General features: G+C 42.9%; 1 protein-coding gene and 1 long non-coding RNA gene across 2 annotated transcripts in view; one reads left to right on the forward strand and one right to left on the reverse strand.

Annotated features, from left to right (window-relative positions):
- The window catches only part of MYH15 (myosin heavy chain 15), a 48,487-nt gene that overhangs the window by 9,864 nt on the left and 18,454 nt on the right, over positions 1 to 20,169 (reverse strand). The window contains exons 16-35 of the mRNA XM_061350593.1: positions 19,694 to 19,864; positions 18,443 to 18,622; positions 17,023 to 17,155; positions 15,136 to 15,203; positions 13,870 to 13,957; positions 13,524 to 13,641; positions 13,087 to 13,210; positions 12,242 to 12,378; positions 11,643 to 11,898; positions 10,994 to 11,236; positions 10,194 to 10,370; positions 9,524 to 9,669; positions 8,929 to 9,019; positions 7,593 to 7,982; positions 6,449 to 6,575; positions 5,257 to 5,375; positions 4,579 to 4,775; positions 3,232 to 3,581; positions 2,543 to 2,667; positions 181 to 296 (exon numbers count right to left, since the gene is read on the reverse strand). Of these exons, the coding sequence (XP_061206577.1) occupies positions 181 to 296; positions 2,543 to 2,667; positions 3,232 to 3,581; positions 4,579 to 4,775; positions 5,257 to 5,375; positions 6,449 to 6,575; positions 7,593 to 7,982; positions 8,929 to 9,019; positions 9,524 to 9,669; positions 10,194 to 10,370; positions 10,994 to 11,236; positions 11,643 to 11,898; positions 12,242 to 12,378; positions 13,087 to 13,210; positions 13,524 to 13,641; positions 13,870 to 13,957; positions 15,136 to 15,203; positions 17,023 to 17,155; positions 18,443 to 18,622; positions 19,694 to 19,864 (3,356 nt within the window). The remainder of the gene's footprint in view (positions 1 to 180; positions 297 to 2,542; positions 2,668 to 3,231; positions 3,582 to 4,578; positions 4,776 to 5,256; positions 5,376 to 6,448; positions 6,576 to 7,592; positions 7,983 to 8,928; positions 9,020 to 9,523; positions 9,670 to 10,193; positions 10,371 to 10,993; positions 11,237 to 11,642; positions 11,899 to 12,241; positions 12,379 to 13,086; positions 13,211 to 13,523; positions 13,642 to 13,869; positions 13,958 to 15,135; positions 15,204 to 17,022; positions 17,156 to 18,442; positions 18,623 to 19,693; positions 19,865 to 20,169) is intronic.
- Positions 4,997 to 6,538, forward strand: LOC133210848 (uncharacterized). Its single transcript, XR_009725049.1, has 3 exons — positions 4,997 to 5,044; positions 5,179 to 5,401; positions 6,427 to 6,538. It is a non-coding gene; the product is annotated as an uncharacterized LOC133210848 (long non-coding RNA).

The raw sequence follows: 20,169 nt of genomic DNA on the forward strand, positions 1-20,169 counted from the left end.
CCACAATCAGTGTAGCTGTAACTGCATAAATTAACTGTGTTCAGATAGCAGGCTTGAGCATCGCTGAGGCAGTGCTGCATGTTATGCACTGGCATAACTACCTATGGTCCGTTTGAATGAGACTATTTCTGGTCTTCTGAGACTTTCCCCTTAAAAACCACGCTGTTTCCTGCACAGTACCTTATATTTTCCATTTCTTCCTCCTTTTCTGTCAGTTTCCTTTCAAACTCTGCTTTAAGCTGAGAGAGTTCAAGCTGAAACCGAAGGGTCTTACTTTCTTCATGCTCCAAAGCTCCCTGAAATAGAAAGCACCAAGAGCTTGCACACCAGGAGCTGGGCTCTGGTTGGTTTTGTTTTTCAAATTACAAACTGCTGCACAAAGATGATCCCTTCGCACTTCTCTTCCCATTCCCAACAGCACTGTTTCCTCATTGCCTCTCTCTAGGGAAGGACACGAACAACTTACATGGCAAAACAATGCATTTATTTGCCATCTAATGTAACTTGGCAGTTGGAAAACTGAGCAGCAAGCTCCTCAGAGGGCAAATTGGCAAAGAGTCCATGGTTCACAGAAACAAAACCCAAACCCACCTTAGGCCCTGCCTGCATGGTTTTGGTATCAACAGATGTTCTCTGTTCCACACCCCCGTACGGGCACCGTCGTGGGCCTCTAACAGATAGGCAAAAGCTGAACCAAGATGGTAGTTGGGAGAGTGAAGGGATCCACACATCCCCCAGAGCACAAAGCTCTCTCCAAATCATGAAGTGTTGAAAGCCTCCCGGTTATACAGTCTGATTGGGCAATGTGACTTGAAGGAAAGACATAACAGACAGAGTGCAAAAATACTCTGTCTGCTCTTTCCACTTAACATGAAGACAAGTCTATGAAACAAGAGAGGCTTGTTCCTATGTGTCTGTTCCTATGTTAAGAAGTAAGCTAATAGCCCATAGTGAAATAACAGAGCCTCTGACTTCCAGGTCTTACATAACCAGGCTCAGTGGCATTCTGTCTCCTTACTGCTCGCATCAAATAGGGAAGGAAAGCACAGAATTGAACACCATATATTTTGGAAGTGCTCTCTGGAGAGCAGATTTGCACAGGGTTCCCCCAAGAGATGATGGGAACAGAATGGAGTTTCTGAAGACAAAGCTGTACAAAACCCTTGCTGACTCCAGTCATCATGCAGCAGGTATAGGTCAGTCAAACCCACACTTCATGCCCGGAAGCCACAATGTATTAGTGGGAACAGCACACAGAAGCACTGTGTCACCAGTGGTGACTGCCAGGGACCCCAGTTCACAAGGAAAGGAGAAAACCTGCATTAAACCCTTTCTTTCACAATTCACATAAGATACATCACCACTTTACTTTTGTTAGTTCCTAATATCACTGAACTTTAGGAAGCCATTCCACACAGCCCAGGAAAGTAAAGTGTGTCACTTCAATCCCTCAGGAACTGATGTATTCTTTCCTGGAAAAAGATACTGATAGAGTATATAAACACTCTCCACATCTCAGAGCTGTGGAAGAAAGGCAAGCTTTTTCCTCTGCTCTGATCATGAGACCTGTTTATTTGGCTGTGAAATCCCTGCAAAGTATAAAGCATCCTGTAACAGACAAAAGAGGTTGCACAGCATGTAAGGTATTAATGGATCCCTGTCACTGGATGATGCTTGTTTTAGCAGATATTATTTAGAGTACAATTGCAGGTAAATGCAGCCTTCACTAAAAATTCCTTGCTGTGTGCTGTATTGCTTCCAGCCTGCAACACCTACTCCCTTTCTTAGCTTTGTAATGTACCAGACTGCCAAAAAGCTGACAAATGAGCCCTTTGAGTGGATAACCAGTATTGCCAGTTGACTTGTCCTGTATTGTGGTTTGTTTGTTGGAAACTGGGATGAGGCATCCCTCTTGGGTACTTGCATACTTGTCACTATAGAAATTCATGCAGAGAGGCTAAATGTCTTTATGAAACTCCTACTGGGAGTCAAAGATTTTCCAAATGGCCTGTTTTCGTTTGGTTTGGGACTGTTACCAGGAGGCTGCAGTATCCAATGCAATATTTATGACCTTACAAAACTTAAAGTCATCAGGAGGTTTGGTTTCTTCTCTAAAACCAGGAGATGGTGAATTTGCTGTTGGAAACCAGACACTAAAAATATCTGATAAAACAGTATAAGACCATAATTCCCAGCAGTTCCTGTTTCCTGAAAGACTCTGTGCTGAAGTAAGCAAGAACTGGGTTTTCAGGAAGTGTGCAGAAGATGTCTGAGCTTCCTGAAAGGGGAAAAAAATACCCCACAACACAACAACAAAACCCCAAAACCTACAAGGCACCTCCTTTGAAAGGGCCTCCAGTGATGGTCTTAGAGCTGACATCTCCAAAAGTCATCAGTCTCTCTTGAAAACACTGGCTAGCAAGGCTGGAGGAGCTGACTGCAGAGAGGGTGCGCTTGCTTACAGTCAAAACACTGGCTATGTTGCTGAGAAGATGAAATGGGAAGACACCCTTTCCTCTCCCTTTGAGCTTTCTTTCCTTACCTCTGCTTCTTCCAGGGCCAGCTGAACTTCTGACTTTTCTTGTTCAACCTGTTTCTTGATTTTTTCTATCTCGTGGAGGCTCTTGTTTCCTTCACTGATCTGATTGGTCAGATCAGAAATCTCCTCTGAAACGAAAAAAGGATGGATTTAGCCATCAGTGTGTCCCAAACGTACTGCAAGTCACAGAGCATGGATGGAAGGACCTGTGCCTCAAGCTGCTACCTCAAGGGCTTGCCTGTACACAAGCGCTGCCTTAGTTACATCAACTTCTTTTACCTGACCAACTGAAAGGAGCAGACTTCCTTGCACACACTTTTTGAGGTGGTTATAGTGGTTTAGTTTTAATCTGTGTTCTGGAGGCCAGCTGCACTGCGCTCTGCTTTGGGAGCTGTCTAGGCTTCATCCCCTGCACCTCTGTCATCTTTCTTGTTCCTCTCCAGACTGGCAGCTCTGCCAGTGAGCTTCATGGACAGGTGAGCAAAGGGAAGCCTGTTCTCCTCTGTCTGTACCATTTACTATGTTTAAAGCCTTCATCGCCAGCATCAGCCAGTGCCTCCAAACATAACGGAAAGCTAGTCTCAAGGATGAGATAAACACCTCTCCCCACAGCTGCTATGGGAACCCTGCATCCTTCCAGCTGTGCTGCAGTGTGGCTCTCACACTGGACATGGGATGGGAATGAAGCCTACCTTGGAGGTTCTTGTTTTCCCTTTTCAATGTCTCCAGATGGTCCAGCGTCTCCTCGTAGGCATTCTTCAGCTTGAAGAGCTCAGTGCTGAGGCCACGGGCCTCCTTCTGAGAAGCCTCCAGCTCAGCCTGTGACTCTTCGTACTTCTGCTTCCAGTCATTGATGATCTTGTCAAACCCACGCTGCTTCTTGTCCAGGGAGGCAGCGGCTGAGTTGGCCTTCTCCAGGTCAATCATCATGTCCTCCAGCTCGTTCTGCAGCCTGTGCTTTGTCTTTTCCAGGGAAGAGCACTTGGCATTGGCTGCCTCGATTGCTTCTTCAGCTTCTTGCAGGCGAGCAGCAAGCTTCTTCCTGCCAGGTGGGAAGAGACAGTGAAATGGCTGAGTGCCACCACTCCCATGGTATCTAATGAAAACTGACCCCAAGCAGTGTCTCAATAAATCAGTTCTGAAAAGGAAAGTTGGGGGGTAAGGAGAAGGGAAGGGGAAATTAGGCCTCTAGAGAGAAGGGACTGTGATAGGCAAAAAAACAAGTTTAAATGATGAATGCTGATGTGTGGCACATAATTTTGTGCATATGTGTGTGTTAGAATATTTGAAACTGAAAGTTTGAACTCTCAAGCAGCAGCTTGCTACTTGCTAGCTGTAACCACTATAGTCTGGTTGTAAATTCGAATCAGACTTGGTCTAAATGAAAGTGTCCTGTTCCTCCAGTTAAGAGATATGAGGCAGAAGTCCAGTCATGCCTTGGGCTTTTGTTCATAGACTATTTAGATTGGGAAAACAGGGGAATGGGAGTCCCAGCAAGAAAAGCTTCTGGAAAGAAAGGAGGGCCCATAAAGAACATGTAGATGCTAGGTGGATAAAGTGGGAAGTGGGGAAAACTGTAGATCAGAGACCCACAGAGGCAGGTGCTGCAGATGCTCAGAGATCTTGTGCAGTAACGCTTGAGTCTGGTAGCTGAGAGTGGCTGCACAGGGCAAGCCAACATGACTTTCTGCCCTGCCTTTCCAGGGAAGCCATCATCTCCCTGCTGGGAGGGGAAGTCAAGACCAAGGGAACATAGCACTGGGCCACGCAAAGCAAGTGAGTGTGCAAGATGACCAAGTCGGGTAATCTAATCTAGTCAGTTCTTAAACAAACCCCAGTATCCACATCCATCACCCCAGACAAGGGCTTAGCAGAAACACTGACCTGCTCAACAAACTGAAAAGAAAGACAGCCACAAATGACACCAATAATCCAGAGGGATTTTTCCAACCATTGTGCCCTATTTCCTTAACACTATAACAATAGAGAGCACAATCCTGCCAGCCAAGGGCACAATGAAACCCACATAATCCACTTACTTGGCATCCTCCAGCTCCTCAGTCCTCTGAATGGCATCAGTCTCATACTTTGTTCTCCACTGGGCCACTTCTGCATTTCCCTTGGACAGAGCCCGCTGCAGCTCTGCTTTGGCTTCTTGCTCCTCCTCATACTGCTCCCGCAGGAGATCACAGTCATGCCTGGCTGCTTGCAGGGCATGAGCTAAGGCATTTTTGGACTGCAGGGATAGAAAGGTCACAGCACTGCAGGGTTACCTACAGCAAAACCTGAACAAACAGCCCTAGAAGTTCAGACGGAGGCTTAAGCCTTTTTGTCTTTTTGCCTCTAGCCCTGACAGCCTGGATCAAACGAGGTAAGAGGCGTTTGGAGTCATCCCTAACTGGTGACATGCTGAGGAAGCTATTAAGACTGAAGATAATTTAACATCTTTGAAGAAGCATCCAAACTTTTAAGATACAAGATTTGAGATTTTGGCTATCCTACTGGGTAAGATTTATGTAACAATTATGGATGCTGATTATTCTCCCAAGCTCTTCTTTTGTGACTTGCCTCAGTCAGCGGCAGGAACATTTGTCAGTACAATTACCAGGAAGCATTCTCACTCCTATATTTCATTTCAGATTTTATCCAGGCTCCAAATGAACATGAAAAATATTCCCCATTTCAAGGCAATGAATGGGACACAGTCAAAGACTTACCTTGGTTTCCTCTTCTAGCTGTCTCTTAAGCTCTTCAATCTGTTGCGTAAATGATGTTTTTCCCCGGGACAGCTGACTTATCAACGACTCCTTCTCTTCAAGTTGTCTTATAAATTCACCTGCCATAGGATATAACCAAGAAAAGGTGAGATGATGAAATGGCAAAGGCCCAGACAAAATCAAAGTCCTGCCTGTCCAATTCTGCTGAGGATAAGAGCTAGCAGTGATTGTGTCTGGCCATTTGTGAAGCTTCTCCCGAAGCTGTAACCATTACACACTTCACCAGGATATTTTCCTTTAGGGTTATGGTTTTGGGGATTTTTTGTTTTGTTGTTGTTATTATTTTGTGCTGCCAATACCTTGATTCGTTAATTTTAGTTCAGCTCATGGATCAGCTTAGGCTGATGCTTACTTTCATGCGCAGTTGTAGCTGGGTTTGTCTATACTTTTCTCCACTACTTTACATGCTTTTCCACAGACGTCTTTTCAGAGGGCTGCAAAGCACCCCGAGAACCTCACAATGACCAGCATACAGAGCAGAGAGATACATTAGGAAAACTTCATTTATCACACGGAGGGCATGATTGCGAGGTGGAAACTGCAGCTTTACAGGTGTACATAGAACTAACAAGGACACACACAGGAAATGAAAAACGTCTTTGTAAATACACAGAGCACTGCTGTCCGATGAGGATGCAGAGATTAAATAGCAGAACTATGGCTAAAAAGGTAGCAAGCACTTAATATGTGGCATTTTTGGTCAGATGTAAGCATCTTCTAGAGTGCAGTGCCCAAGCTCACACTGAGGATGATGGTATCCATAAAGACAGAAACAGTATGCTGACTCTTTTGTCCTCCCTCTACTATTGCAACATAGACGTACACATCCTTGTTCCGCAAACTGCGTACCTAGCCAGTGCATCCCTTTCAGCTCAGGAGAAGGTATCACAGTATGCTGGTAAATACAGTTATGGGTTTGCTTTAAGAGCCAGTCCAAGAAAGGTCTCCCCACCAAGGTGATAAAAACATTGAAGATATGAGTGTCAAAAGACACAAAGCTACTGCTCCATTCAGCAATCCTAATCCATCCATCTTCAGAGCAGATGCCATTGCACAATACAGCTCACCAATGCAGTGCTGAGGCACACCTGGTAGATCACTGGGAAACAGTCTGGCCTGACTGTGCACATACCATTCTCACTCTGGAGTTTTGTCTTCTGAGTAGTGAGGTCATTCATGAGGCGAGTCATTTCCTCCAGTTTCGTTTTTGTCTCATTCAGATGATCTTCGTAAGTGCGACAGAGCTTCTCTGCGTTCGCCTAATGGGAATCAGGAGAAAAGACAATCAAAGCTGCAGCCTCCAGGCAGCCATCTGGAAGCTGCAGCATTCCAAATGGATCCATGTTTTGTTTGTTTGTTCTTCAGAGGAATAGCAGGTAGCAAAACCAAAACCACCACAGCGGTAAGGCAGGGAATAGGATCCCTGTGTCTACAGCCCCAGGCCAGGGGACTCCCCATCAGACCCTGAAGTGTGTTCTGAATGGAAGCAGCAGTGTAAAATGATTCTGCAAGAACTTCAGAAGCAATCACGTGGCTATGAGGTTGGGGCATAGCCTCCTCATAATTACTAGATGGGAAAATCACCTCCAATGAAAATTGCTCTACTGATTCTGCTTTAATTGCTATTTATCATAAATTGAGTTTGATTACAGCTTTCTAACTCTCAGAATACTGAAATTTCACCACTTGCACTGAAAGAACTCTTTAGAATGCTCTGAAAGCTACCAAGACTGTCTAATCAGGAAACAAAATCCAGAATTCAGCCGTAGGAAGTAAAAATACACATGGTAGTCATGCGAGCCTTGCTTTGCACTCCTTGCTAACATGTCAAAACTGTGAACCAAAGGAAGGATTGATATAATCTATATTGTACACCTGCAGTTCATAGTCACAGTTACTGCATCTTGGGTCAGGATGAACCTCTAACAGTAAGGAATTCATGAGTAAAACCAGGTTCTGGTCCTGTTTCAAAGTAGAACACATAGGATTGGTAGCACCAAGGATGAGTTCTTTGACAGCTTGGCAAAGTGACCATTTGATTAATCAGCTTGGCAAAAGAACCAACTTCTGCCCAGTTGAAGGTGCCCTGAAGCAAACTGCCTTCTTTATAGTACTAAAAATCACACCCACAGGTCAGAAAGAGCCCGGCCCAGATTAAAATCCCTCCTCTGAGCATGTACAGTGATTAGAAGCCCTATCAGGTACCCTGGGAAAGCTTCAGACCAACCTCAGCTACACATGACCTTTAGTGGTTTGGGAAGCCTCAGGACCCTTACTTTTCCCTTGACCATCTGCTCCATGTTGGACGACAGATCATCCACTTCCATCTTGAGCTCGCTTTTCTCCTTTTCCAGCTTCTGCTTGACGCGCTGCAGGTTGTCCAGTTGCTCCCCCATCTCAGCCACACTGTCTGCGTGCTTCTTCCTCAGGGTGGCAGCCGTGGCTTCGTAGTGCAGCGTGGCCTCCTCGAGGTCCCGCCGCAGCTTCAGGAACTCGGCCTCCCGCTTCTTGTTCATCTCCAGCTGGGCAGCCGTGGCTCCACCAGCCTCCTCAAGGCGCTCACTTAATTCCTCCAGCTCTCGGGCCAGATCCGATCTCTGCTTTTCCACCTTGGCTCGAGCAGCTCTTTCTGCCTCCAGCTCCTCTTCGAGTTCTTCTATGCGAGCCTACAAAAGAGACACAAACACATTTAGTCGCCTTCATGATGATTCCCATAAGACCACAAAGAACCTTACAAATTGTTAAACCCTCTGCCAGCCCATGCTTTACAACGCAGAAGTGCAGTAGGTAAAGGACTTGGTCATTTGTGCCAGGAAATTAGATCTTAAACTAGACTAAGGATGATGAGTCACATCTTTCTCACAGTAGATTGCTCTACAAGCTGTAGTTCAGGACATATAGGTCAAGTGCATTGACTTTACACTCAGGTATTTGACATTTAGCTGAAGTACAGGAGAGAACCTGACTGATAGTAGGAGTAGCAGCAACAAATTGTCACTGAAAGGGACTCGTTGTTCCCATTTTAAGAGTGACCAAAATAAGTTCTGTTTAGGAGCATTGAGACAGGATTTCAGACACAGCAATGTGTAGAATCGCTTGAATAATGAATATTCATGGGAAGCAGTCTATTTTTTTTAATGGCACTTATCTTGACCAATCTATACTTTATGACCAATGTATGCAAATGTTCTTTATTGACAAGCAGAGCTTTGGGTCAAGACATTAGGTTTGGACCGTGCTGACTTTCTTTGGCCTTGTCATTTCACTTGAAAATTTCCTGTGCATTTGAGTTCCTCCCCTAAATTTCAAAGCCATGCTTATCACTGCTGCATCTACCCTCAGGTCCATGAGGGTACAATATTGTTTGGAACAATATTGTTTGCTTCAAACACAACACCAGGGCCTTCCTGCCTTGCTTAAAACCTCTAGCATTCTGTGGTCATATGTCCTACTACTGGGACGGAACCACTATAGAGCAAGCATCCTGAGGGGAAAAGGATTGGTCTGGGAAGCTATGGAGCTGCAGCTAGCCATGAAAAGTCTCTGCAAAGCCCTTCAATGAAGCACAAAGAGAAACTCATCCTAAGATACATGAGAAAGAAGCAAGCTAACCTGAAGTTCCTTGATCTTCTTCTGCAGCTGCATCACAATAGCTTGTTCATCTTCTATCTTGGAATTCAGCTGGCTCATTTCAAATTCTTTCCTGCCATGGAAAAGTAAAATTCCACAGTGACAATTCTTCCTGTAGTTTCAAGTTAGGCTTTTGCTATTTTTAAGGAGATGTTCAATAAAACTTTTAACTCATCTAAAAATTAAAGCAATCCTCATGTATTGTGATTTGCAGGAAAGCACATCTTCCTCTGAGCAGAGGTTTCCAAGGCAGGGCTCTGCATGCATTTGGGCAATATATTTCTGATTCTTTGTGTCATAAATATAACCATCAGGTCTTAACTGTCATAGCTAGTGAGCATGAACAACTGCTTAGAGACTGAAAAACATAAACAACCTTTTTCTTTCCAATGGTGGAAAGCTTCATGAATTGGAATGTTTCAGGCATACCATGCACAAGAAAGAGTGACTTTTCCCTCCCTCCCTGGCTCCACACTTGTCGTGGAATTTCCTTTTACCACCAGCAGAGCAAGATGACACTGAAAGCTCTGACACTGCTTTCATTGCTTTATTTTGCGTAACAGAATCAGTCTCTTACTTCTTTAGCTTTTCTTCCATCTGCAGCTTATCATTCTCCAAGTCCATGACACTCTCTTGGGTCAGCTTCAAATCCCCTTCCAGTTTGCGTTTGGCCCTTTCTAGATCCATCCTCACTTTCTTCTCTTGTTCAAGCGAGCCCTCAAGCTTTAGGAACAAAGTAACTTATGAAGGATATTGAACACAGATGGTTTACGACAGTCAGATGTATGGTGAGCTGGGTTTTGTGCTGAGTTCTAGCAAGTTGCAAAGCAGAAGTACTTGAGTACAAGCATTCCAATTATCATTTTTTGTTTTCTAGCAGCCAGTGGGCATATGGGCTATGGAAATAATATCACATAAGGGTTATCCATGCTTTACATTTGTGCATTACAATTCTCTTACTAGCAAAGTTCTGTTTGACTTCATGCTAGTTACACTGCTAATGCAAACTGAATGGATCTCCCCTTGTTATTGCACTCCCTTCAGAGGTTGAACTACACAGATAATGTCTTACAGTATTTCTGTAATTTTACCTTTTACAGACAGTACATGGACTGTCTGTGACCTAAATCAATTATCTCTCAAAGGACAGGAACACAGGTCAAAGTTTTGCAGCATTCCAGACTCATGAAAACCGTTAAGTGCTGGACAAACAAGCCTGGGAAAACATGAAGGTAGAGCCAACCTACATCATCCACTTGCTGTTCCAGCTTCACTTTAGCTTTGCTTAGTGTGTTGACCTTGTCCTCCTCTGCTTGCAGGTCATCCAGAACCTGCTGATGAGCTTCCTGCAAGGACTTTTTCTCCTTAGTGAGTTTGCTGATGTTCTCATCAAGAGTTGCCATTTCTTCTGTCAGATTTTTGACCTGTGTGAGAAAGGAAGATGTACTGGTAGGCCTTTGAAGCAAGGGGTTATTATAACCTGGCTCAAATGACTGTCTGTACTGAACTTGGATGCAGGAAGACAATGGGAAGAAAGGGATCTCTCCCTCCTTGCCTCCCTGTGGATTTTTGAGTGAAATTGCCATCAGGGAGCCGATGTGTGCCAGTTCTTGTGGATTTAGTACATTCTTTCAAATATACTAAATTCTTTTCAGTGTCACTCTCATTGTGTTGGCCTGCAGCCTTTGATTCTCTCTGGGAGAAGTGGGAGATGAGCTTTACATTTACAGGCTCTGAGAAGAAGATCTAGATGAGCTCACTGTTACAGCAGAAAATTATATAATTAAAAAAGCACAAAGTACACATAATCCTTTAGATGAAATGCAGCAAAACTCACTCCAGAAAAAGGGAAACTTAGGGCTCAGAGTTAACGCCTTTTCCCTCATAAGGTCTAATAACTGTGCATATATTGATCCTTCAGTGTGGCCTGTGTAACAGTGTAAAGCCATCAGAAGACTGGTAGCTCTCATAAAGGTAATCCATACTCAATCTCTTCTGAATATATACCCAACCTCTTTTTGAATACATGGTGAAGTCCTAGAGGTACCTTGTTTTCAGTAGCGTGCTTCTCTTTCTCTACTTTTGCAAGTGTTATTTCCAGATCATCAATATCCTTCTTGAGCTCAGAGCATTCATCTTCCAATTTTCTCTTCTTAGAAGTCAGCTCAGAATTCATCTCTTCCTCATCCTCAACCCGCTCTGTCAGTTCTTTGACTTTGGCCTCCAGCTGAATCTTGGATTTAATCAGCAAGTCACATCGTTCCTCAGCATCTGCCAGAGTGTCTTGCTCCTGGTATGGCACAAGGAAGAGGACAGCAGTAACTGCCTGGCCTTTCTAATTCCTCACTTGCCCCTATCCTGTAAGTGATCAGAGTCTAATCCAATGCTACAGAGAAGCATAAGGAAAATTTCATACTCCTGATTTCAGGAGACAAAGCTGACAAGTAATTAGTGGAGCAGGATGAGACAACAGTAAACATGACTACTGACATATAAGCCTCTTCCATATCTAACTGCCATAGACATTATCTTGAACAGAACTTCTTAAGATTTGCATTGCTAACCCACCAGGTTATATGCTAGAACATTTCACATGAGCAACAGCTTATTTTAATTGGATTGCACTAACACTTTGGTCTGTAAGCCTTTGAGTTTCAAAGAACACCATAAACGTCTGAATATATGTGTCTACTCACAGCTTGGAGCTGGAGAAGCAAATCATTTTTTTCCTGAACTAGAGAGACTTGCTTTTCCTCAAGTTCCTTTCTCCTGGCTTCTGATTTTTCCAGGGCTTCCTTCAGCTTCAAGAACTCTTCCTTCATATTAGCCATCTCCTTTTCAGTTTCTGCAGTCTTCAGAAGAGGCTTGATCTTAAAGAAAAGCTTCATCCAGGGCCAGTTCTTCACAGCCATAAAAGCGCGGATGTTCCACTGAATTACAAGAAGGGCATCCCTGGTTCAAGGAAACAAACAAAATTCCCTAAAGCTTAGCATGAATTGATAAAGTGAGATTCATCTTTTTTCATTTTCAGTCAGTATTATGGCTTTGGTCTTAATAATATTAGAAACTTGTACTGAGTTCCAAGCTATACAAGAAACTGCCTGCATCTCTCTTGATTTTCACCAGAACTGCAGGCAACTACTATACAGCTGCTATTGTCTTTATCACACATCCACTTTAGACCTTTAATTTAGGGTTAGCTATAGCTTTAGGGACTGTAATAATGGCTTTATTCAACGTGCAATTAAATGGTAATGACTATTATCCGCTACGATTTAGGGAGGTGCCTTCATACCTGCGCTCCACTATCTTCTGATACTCAATCCTCATCAGTCTGCCACGTGCTCTTGCCTGGATCATCGTCAAGATTTTCGCCAGTCTCTCATCCCTCATTTCTTCCAGGTGGCCCAAGAGACCAGCCTTGAAGAACACCTGGTACATACACAGATGTCATTTCACCAGAGCTAGAGATTGAGTTCTTGAGTTACACAGACCTTATTGAAATCCTTCAGAAGAATGGTATTTTTATTGACACAGTATAAAGTCAAAGAGTATAGAGGGCCAAATACTCCTTACACCAGGGACTGCACTGTACAGGTGCAAAGATACTTTAAAACCAGGTCTCATCTCCCCAGCTTTGAATAGGCCAAAGTGTTTTATTGCTTCAATTTTATTGCCACAGTACTTTTCAACAGTGGCAAGGTTCAGAGCAGCTGAGCTGAACCACAACTCCCAACTCCAGAGATCCCTGCTAATAGGATCATGTCATAATTGCACATGGCCTCATTTCAAAATCTGCAGCTCATTTTGTGGTCCATCTCTGTTTGATTGCACCTAGATTACATTATATATATTACATCAGCTATTGTTTTATGCGGGGTGAGGCATGGAGCATCAGCTGCTGCTGCATCCACTTTTAGTGTTGCTGTAACATAAGCTTCACAGAAGCTTGAGCCAAAGAAATTAATTTCCATTATCACAGCTTAAAAATAGTATCACTTTGCTGCTGTATTGCTGGTTTCTTGTATTAGTAACTCTTCATTAATTGCCACCACCAGAAACTGTATAATGTCTTATTCTGCACATTAGATACTAGGTTTCCCACTTTTCACATAAGCAATGATGGGTTTTGCTGGTTACCTTGGTGTGTCCAAAACGATACTGGTTATGGTCGACATCTAAAGATGCCAGCAGTTTTTCAGCAGCTTTTCTGCTATCTACAAATGTATCCTCTGGGATTGCGCCTGGATTCAGAATGCGGTATCTGTTAATAACAGATGAGCAATGAGTAAAAACTGGCCTAGATTATGCTTTGCCCACCCCCAATCTTAGCCCAAAGTTAAAAAAATAACCCACCTAAAAATAATAATTTAAAATTAACATCAAATCAGGGTAATTTCCTATTTTGCATCTACACAGACACAAGCAAGAACAGAATTCTGCCTTCCACGTTCAGGCAAACTGAATAGAAAATAACCTTGAATGGAATAAAATATCTCAACATAAAAAATGAGAAGACATGCTTTGCTTATTTTGGCTGATGGGCTAGGACAGGAGACAACACAGCTCTGCATTACCTTTGTTTAAAGTCAGCATAAAGCACCCTGTTTGGGAAACCCTTACGGCAAATGCGGATGCCTTCCAGGACACCATTACAGCGGAGCTGATGCAAGACAAGGAAAGCATCCATTTCACCTACAGGGACAAAACAAGGCTAAATTACAGGAGCTTCTCCATAGGGCTTAATCTTCATTTCACTGAAGGAACTGGAAAATGTGAGGTGTCACTTCCTGAAAAAGCAACACCATTGCATCAGGTGAACAACACAGACAGTACGTAAATACAACCTGGTGACTTTGTACTAAGTAGTGGAATGACATAGTTAGAATATACAAAGTTTTAAGACTGTTTTGTTTTCCATACCTGGAGTTTTTGATTCATTGGGGATAATGCATCGTACAAAGTGAGGGGATGTAGATTTTAGGTTAGTCATCAGCTTATTTAAATTTTCCTAGAACAGACATATGAAAACCACAATTAGCTTCAGTGGTTTAGTGGGATTCCAAGCACTTATTTCCTTGGTTTATTGGTTGTTAAGTTTATTAAAGTCATAACTCTAAATAGCCTCCAACAAAATTAGAAGCTTACCAAAATTATTACACATAAATCTGTTCAATTAAACCCAAGTATGAATTGACTTAATTATAGGAATCCACATCAGCTTTAGCAGAGCCTTAAGAAGACACGTGTTTTGCTTATAACCCCAGAAATGTCAGAAACCAGATGAACAGCAAGCAAGATGCACTATCATCCTGAAGAGCATTTCTGTAAAGCCAACTGCATTTTTGCCTGTTCACTTCCCCACTCGGTGAGGATGACAAATGATTCAACCTGAGCTTAGCAGCTAGCAGTTCCTCATGTGCCGGAAAGTAAGAGTGCTTCTATTTGGGGAGTATTAAATTACTGCCTGAGTGATGCTTAGCTGTCTTCACACTTCTTCAAGTGGTAAGATACAGGTCTCAATTTCCTGTGATTTCCCTTCATAAGGAGTACCTCCAAACAAGATAGAATGACATGACTAGTGGGAGGTAATTACTTACTTTCCTACCTGAGATTTACCTACATTATAGCTTCTTCAGTGTTACCCATAAGAAATGGTACTAAGGGCAAATTACAGGCCCCATTTTTCTGCAGACATGGTCCTAGCAGCAGTTTCCACCAGGAGCATGTGCCAGCCCCAGGGAAGGGAAGGGAATTACTCAGGAAAAAAGAGGCTTTGTGCCACTCCATTCAATAGCTTTTGTTTTCCATCACTGTTCTAACCCTAAGATCCAATTACACTCAGTAACCAGATAGGTATTGGAAAATTACTTGTCATCAGTTCCTATTCCAAAGACATACATGAAGATATAAGCCACAGAATAAATGATAAAGTTTGTTCACAACATTTTGTGATATTTTCTCTAATAGAATAAGACCCACTTAATCTTGTGAATGCTCAAAGAAGACACAATGGAGGAACCCCTAATACATGAAGCTTTAATAACTGTATTCACTTAGCCAAGGCAAACAACCCAGGCCCTGAATCAAATTCTGATGTTGGATGTAACTTTTTTCGTCCATTACAATCCTTAACATTCCAATGTATTGTCTTAACTAAAACCACCAGGTGGGGAGAGACAAACCAACCTTGTGCAATGAGGACACTGTTTGGAAGGAAGCACCTTTCTTGCGTTTCTTTTCTCCACCCTGGTCAGCTAAGAGGGGAAAAAGAAAGGGGTTAAAAAAAATCACAGTGTCCATCTCAGTAAGAGGGGCAGGCAGGGCATGGGAGACAGACTGTTCTAATAGTGCAATTCCCTTTGGATGAAAGGCACAGCTAATGACATGGGGGCTCTGACTGCTCAAGTACTATACAAAACATTCTGAACATCACATGCGATATATCCCAAGTTTGCAGCTCTCTGTCCATGCTTGGGATTTCTGTCAGGCCACTGTAAGCTTTCTGGATTGCATTTGCATCTCAGATCTACAAAGCATCACTTGTCATGCAGGAAGTCCATAAATATGAATAAGGCAGAAAAACAAAATGAAGGTATTCAGAGTTCATGAAACAACCTGTAGGGTGAGATGATGGAGAAAAAGCTGAAGAACAGCAATGCTCATGGAAAATCTAGACTGTACATTGTACTGTATAGACACTGATCCTCACGTGTCTGCTATACAGACACTGAACTTGCACAAGTAACATTTGTCTAGAACAGAGGAATATGAATATTTGTAATATCAAATATAGTAACCTTACATCCCCTGAGTTTTGCTTACAGCTGCAGAGTCAAAATCACTCCGATCCTCTAAAAGAACGCCAGCTCCTGACATGACATTTAACCAAGTTTCACAGGAGCCAAACATGACCCAGAAATGTACAGCGATTGCTGCAGCTTTCTAAACACCGGACTATTAGATCATTCCCAGGAGGTCTGGCATTCTGTCACTTGTCAACAGTAGTCAACATAAAAGGAGTGAAGAGTGCAATGTGCTTGATGCAATTATCCACAGCCTTTCTCCCATTTGAAAGTGACACTGCTGAGGCTGGAAGAGGCTAATCGGCACAGGCTGTTCTTTACTCCTGATGCTGAAGAAAAGCAAGGTAGTATTCTGACAGACAGGAATATCCCCAGGCAAGTAGGCAGCTAGTAAGTTGCAAGACTTTGCTAGTGGCAGGGGGTTTGTTATTTGCATTCAGCTCCATCTCTTATTCATATTATAAAGTCTGCAGCCTGCTTCCTTCCTCAGAAAGTATCTTATGATTCATGACAACACCTATAGAAATGAGATTACTAATAAATAGGCTGTAAATGATTGCGACTTCAGGACATTAAGAGCTACATCTTTGTAATGAATGGCAGTCCCATTCACTTAAGATCAATTTTCTGGATGCTAGCTACTTGACTTCTCACAAATAAAAGAGTTCTGTGTGATTCATGCAGCTTAAATACATTCTTAGACATAAATTAATCTTGTCAAACAAACAAACAACAGCAAGCAAAAGAGAAGATTGTATTAGCAAAATCTGCTTTGGCCAGCGTGCAGTGGTGTTCAGGTACTTCCAGTGCGTACTTGCCACTAATCCAACAAAATCCAACACAATATTCCAAAGCTCTTTCTTAAATGTTGTATTTTATGTTGAATTAAGGGCAGAGAGCAAGGAGCACCACAAGTGTGGGAAACCAGAGCTCTTCTACTTCATAGGCATTTCTGCACAAATATCTTGTGCAACACTTGCCTGCGTATCTGAACACTCGCATGCTCCAGCTCCCACTGGAGCATTCACAACACACAGAGCTCCTTGCCAAAATTGCTCTGAGCTATTAAGCATTCAAACTAGCCGAGTTAATGGCCTCCTTGGTCTCACTGGCAAACTCCTACAGATGCTCTGTGAATCTCAATAATTAGTCACTGCCTCATTGAGCACCGAGTCAATCGCAGTGGAGAGAATTGTTGTGTTTCTGAAATTAATTCCTAAGCACACATCCCAGAAACAAAAGACACCCCATATGAGTTGATTCTGCTTACCGCTGTCAGCACCAACATAGCTTTCAAACAAGCTAGCCAGGAGTTTGTTAGATGATTTTTGGAAGATGCCTACTACAGTTTCATTAAGTGGGTCTTTGTTCTTCTCGAGCCACCCGATGATGTTATAGGGAACCTACAGCGAATCAGAAAGAAACCAGAGGTTGCAAATGTTCCCCTTCACAGCAGCCAGTAGCTCCTTATGGTTTGGCTTGAAGCTGATGAGCCTTGGTGAAGTGCTGCACTCAGAGCAGTACCAGCAACCCATTTTTCCCTCACTTCCCCTCCAGTTCTTTGCTTCCTAATTCCCAAAACTCACTTCCTAATAATTACCATCTGAATCCCACATACCCCTTCGTAACTATATGGTCCCTACATCTCATGGACTCCATGCAGCTGGCTGTAGAGATACCACATGTCATCAGCATCCCAGGATCCCTACCAATATGTGCTGAAGTGTGAAATGCACAAGCAATAATTCCACTTCACAGCAGCATGCTACTGTGGAATAATTAAGGTTTTTCTGACAGGAACTTGATGATTAAAAATCCAACTTCAGGACTTCATCACAGCTCCATTTAGTGGGAAAATATGTTCCATTATTAGTGTCACAAGGGGATAGAAATCCTAATTTTCTTTACTGAATACATTAACAACTACAGATAAAGACCAAGACGGGCAGTATTTCGCTTATGAAATACAAAATTAGCTTCATGTTAAATTGTAATTTGAAATTAATGGCATCAGGAAAGCTCCAGCTCTGCTGTGCTCAGGCTTCATCTCAGCTCCAGTTGGACAAAAAATTTCCTGTATCCATCTCTAAATCTTTCAGCCCATCTGCTCTGCAAACAGAGCTTTGAAAACTGGCCAGGGTTTGGCTCAGGTATCACAGTTCTGGACTGTATTCCCATTTACTCCATCATCACTGGACCTGTTCATGAAACCTTGCCAGCAGACTTAACCACATTTCCTTTTGCTACTTTGACACATTGGTCCTAATGTGAATAAAAAGTGTTATCAAACCTCTTCTTTTCTCTTCCCTGTTTTTCTACCCCTCCCTGAAATCAGGCAGAAATCACTCAGTTCATTCATATAGGGAACCAAGATGGAAAGATGCTGCTGCTGCTGCTGTTCAACCACTAGTCTTAATGTGATTATAGGAAAAGCTATAAAGTCAAGGCCAGGCATATTTTCAGCTGTTAGCCTTCCTCAGTCTGTTTTATTTGTGTATCCAAGGACCAGGTGTCCTGGAGTCTGGTGGCATCTTACTGTGTTGCAATACCTGTGCAGAGAGAGTAGATGTCTGCTTTTATTCCTTCTTCCCCCTCTTCATCATTCCCACCCTCCCCTGTAGTGTGCTATGGGCCAAACCCCACCTGAAAGACCTCTAATGCAAAGACTAGCCAGCAGCAGAGGAACTTACTGAACCAGCATAATGAACAAGTTCAAAGTGAGCTTCATATTTCCTTTTCTTATCGGGCCTGGGCTTCTGCAAGTTAGGTGACTTGCCAAGATGATTGTCATAGAGTTTGGCTTTGAACGTCATATCTGTAGCTTTCGGGAACATGCATTCCTCTTCAAGGATAGACAGGATTCCCAATGGCTGTGGATTTAAGAACATCTTTGTTGGAAAATGCTAAGGCTGCCTGCTTTCAGTAGCTGTGCAGCCTTTAAGTCTGATCTGATGGAATTTTAAGCCTACAAAATTTCTTCTTATACCTGAGGAGGAAGCCTTTGTTGTGTTAAAATAGTAACCACACCCTTCACTACTCATTATGCCATGTTTGCCTTAGGAGGCTTTATGATGACCTCCAGAAACGGTTTGATTTACCTTCCAGGACAATTGGACTAACTAGCATTTTAGCATCCACATTGTAGGAAAAGATTAACTAACTTCCTAATACCGGACAGGTTGTTTGAGGGACTAGGACCATGTGCAGGTGTCCTACCCCAGTGAAGAAGGTGATCAAGTAAAAACAGCACTTAATAATTAGCCTCTCCTCCAGGTATTCCAAATGTCCTGCTAATGCAAGACTTAGAATTTCACTTTTCCTCACGGATCAGCAAGGTTAGATGTATGCCATAGGACATGGCAGAAAGATGCACAGCAAAGGACACCTGTCCCCACCAGGACCACATTAGGCTCACAAAGAAGGGAAAAAGAAAGGCATATTCTACAGCAAGGAAGTAGGGAGAAGGAAGCAATAGTTCCAGGCTAGGAAGAGCACAAAGGACTTCACACATCAACACGTAATGTAGGAAACGGGAACCTCACAGGGAGAGGGACAGTGCATGTGACTGAAACACATCATTTGCCCTGAAAAGCTGACAAGCAAGTCTGATGTTAAGCATATGTGAAACAAAGTAAATGGAAGAACAGTAGGGACAGAGAAAGGCAAAAGTAAAAAGCAAGGAAGATTACGCAGCCATACAAATTAACAGTTACAGCTTGTGGTTACTGTTGGCTCTGTAAGGCAAACTTACAGAGGTAAAGCCAAGTAGCCACAAATGCCACAAATACTGATTTTAATTTAATTCCCTACTGCATGTACAAAGGCAAGAAACTTGTCCTTCTGTTTATTCTGCTCTGTTCAGTGGGCCTTGAGGGCATTTCCAAGGAAGTATCATGAAGAAAACCAATTCAGTAAATACACCTTAGTGCTCCTGTACGTACCTTCTCAATCAGATCAATGCAGGCTTGCAGGTCCATGCCAAAATCAATAAATACCCAATCAATGCCTTCCTTCTTATACTCTTCTTGCTCCAGGACAAACATGTGATGATTGAAAAACTGTTGCAGTTTCTCATTAGTGTAATTGATGCAGAGCTGCTCAAAGCTGTTAAACTGCAGAAGGAGATAAAGAAGCGTTTGCACCACAGTTAACTACAGTAAAGGCCTGGTGGAACAGCAAGAAGGAAACCGTTTACATCTAAAACCTGCTAAACAGTAACTGGTTGAGAAACTACGGAGCATAACACCAAAGGTAAAGCAGGAGCGAGTTCAGTAGCAGGATGATGGCTGCATCATATACTGTCCTCCAAAGTGTGAGGATGGCCAGATTTGTTCAGGTTTCTCAGGATGCACATGCCTTTCCTTCAGCAGCATGCCACACCAGTCCTGTAAAGCTCAGCTGACACTGTCTTTGCTCT

Source organism: Neopsephotus bourkii, unplaced genomic scaffold, assembly GCF_033783945.1.
Source record: "Neopsephotus bourkii isolate Nb327-2 ecotype Australia unplaced genomic scaffold, CSIRO-AGI_Nbou_v1 NB_532, whole genome shotgun sequence".
NCBI classification, from domain to species: Eukaryota; Metazoa; Chordata; class Aves; order Psittaciformes; family Psittacidae; genus Neopsephotus; species Neopsephotus bourkii.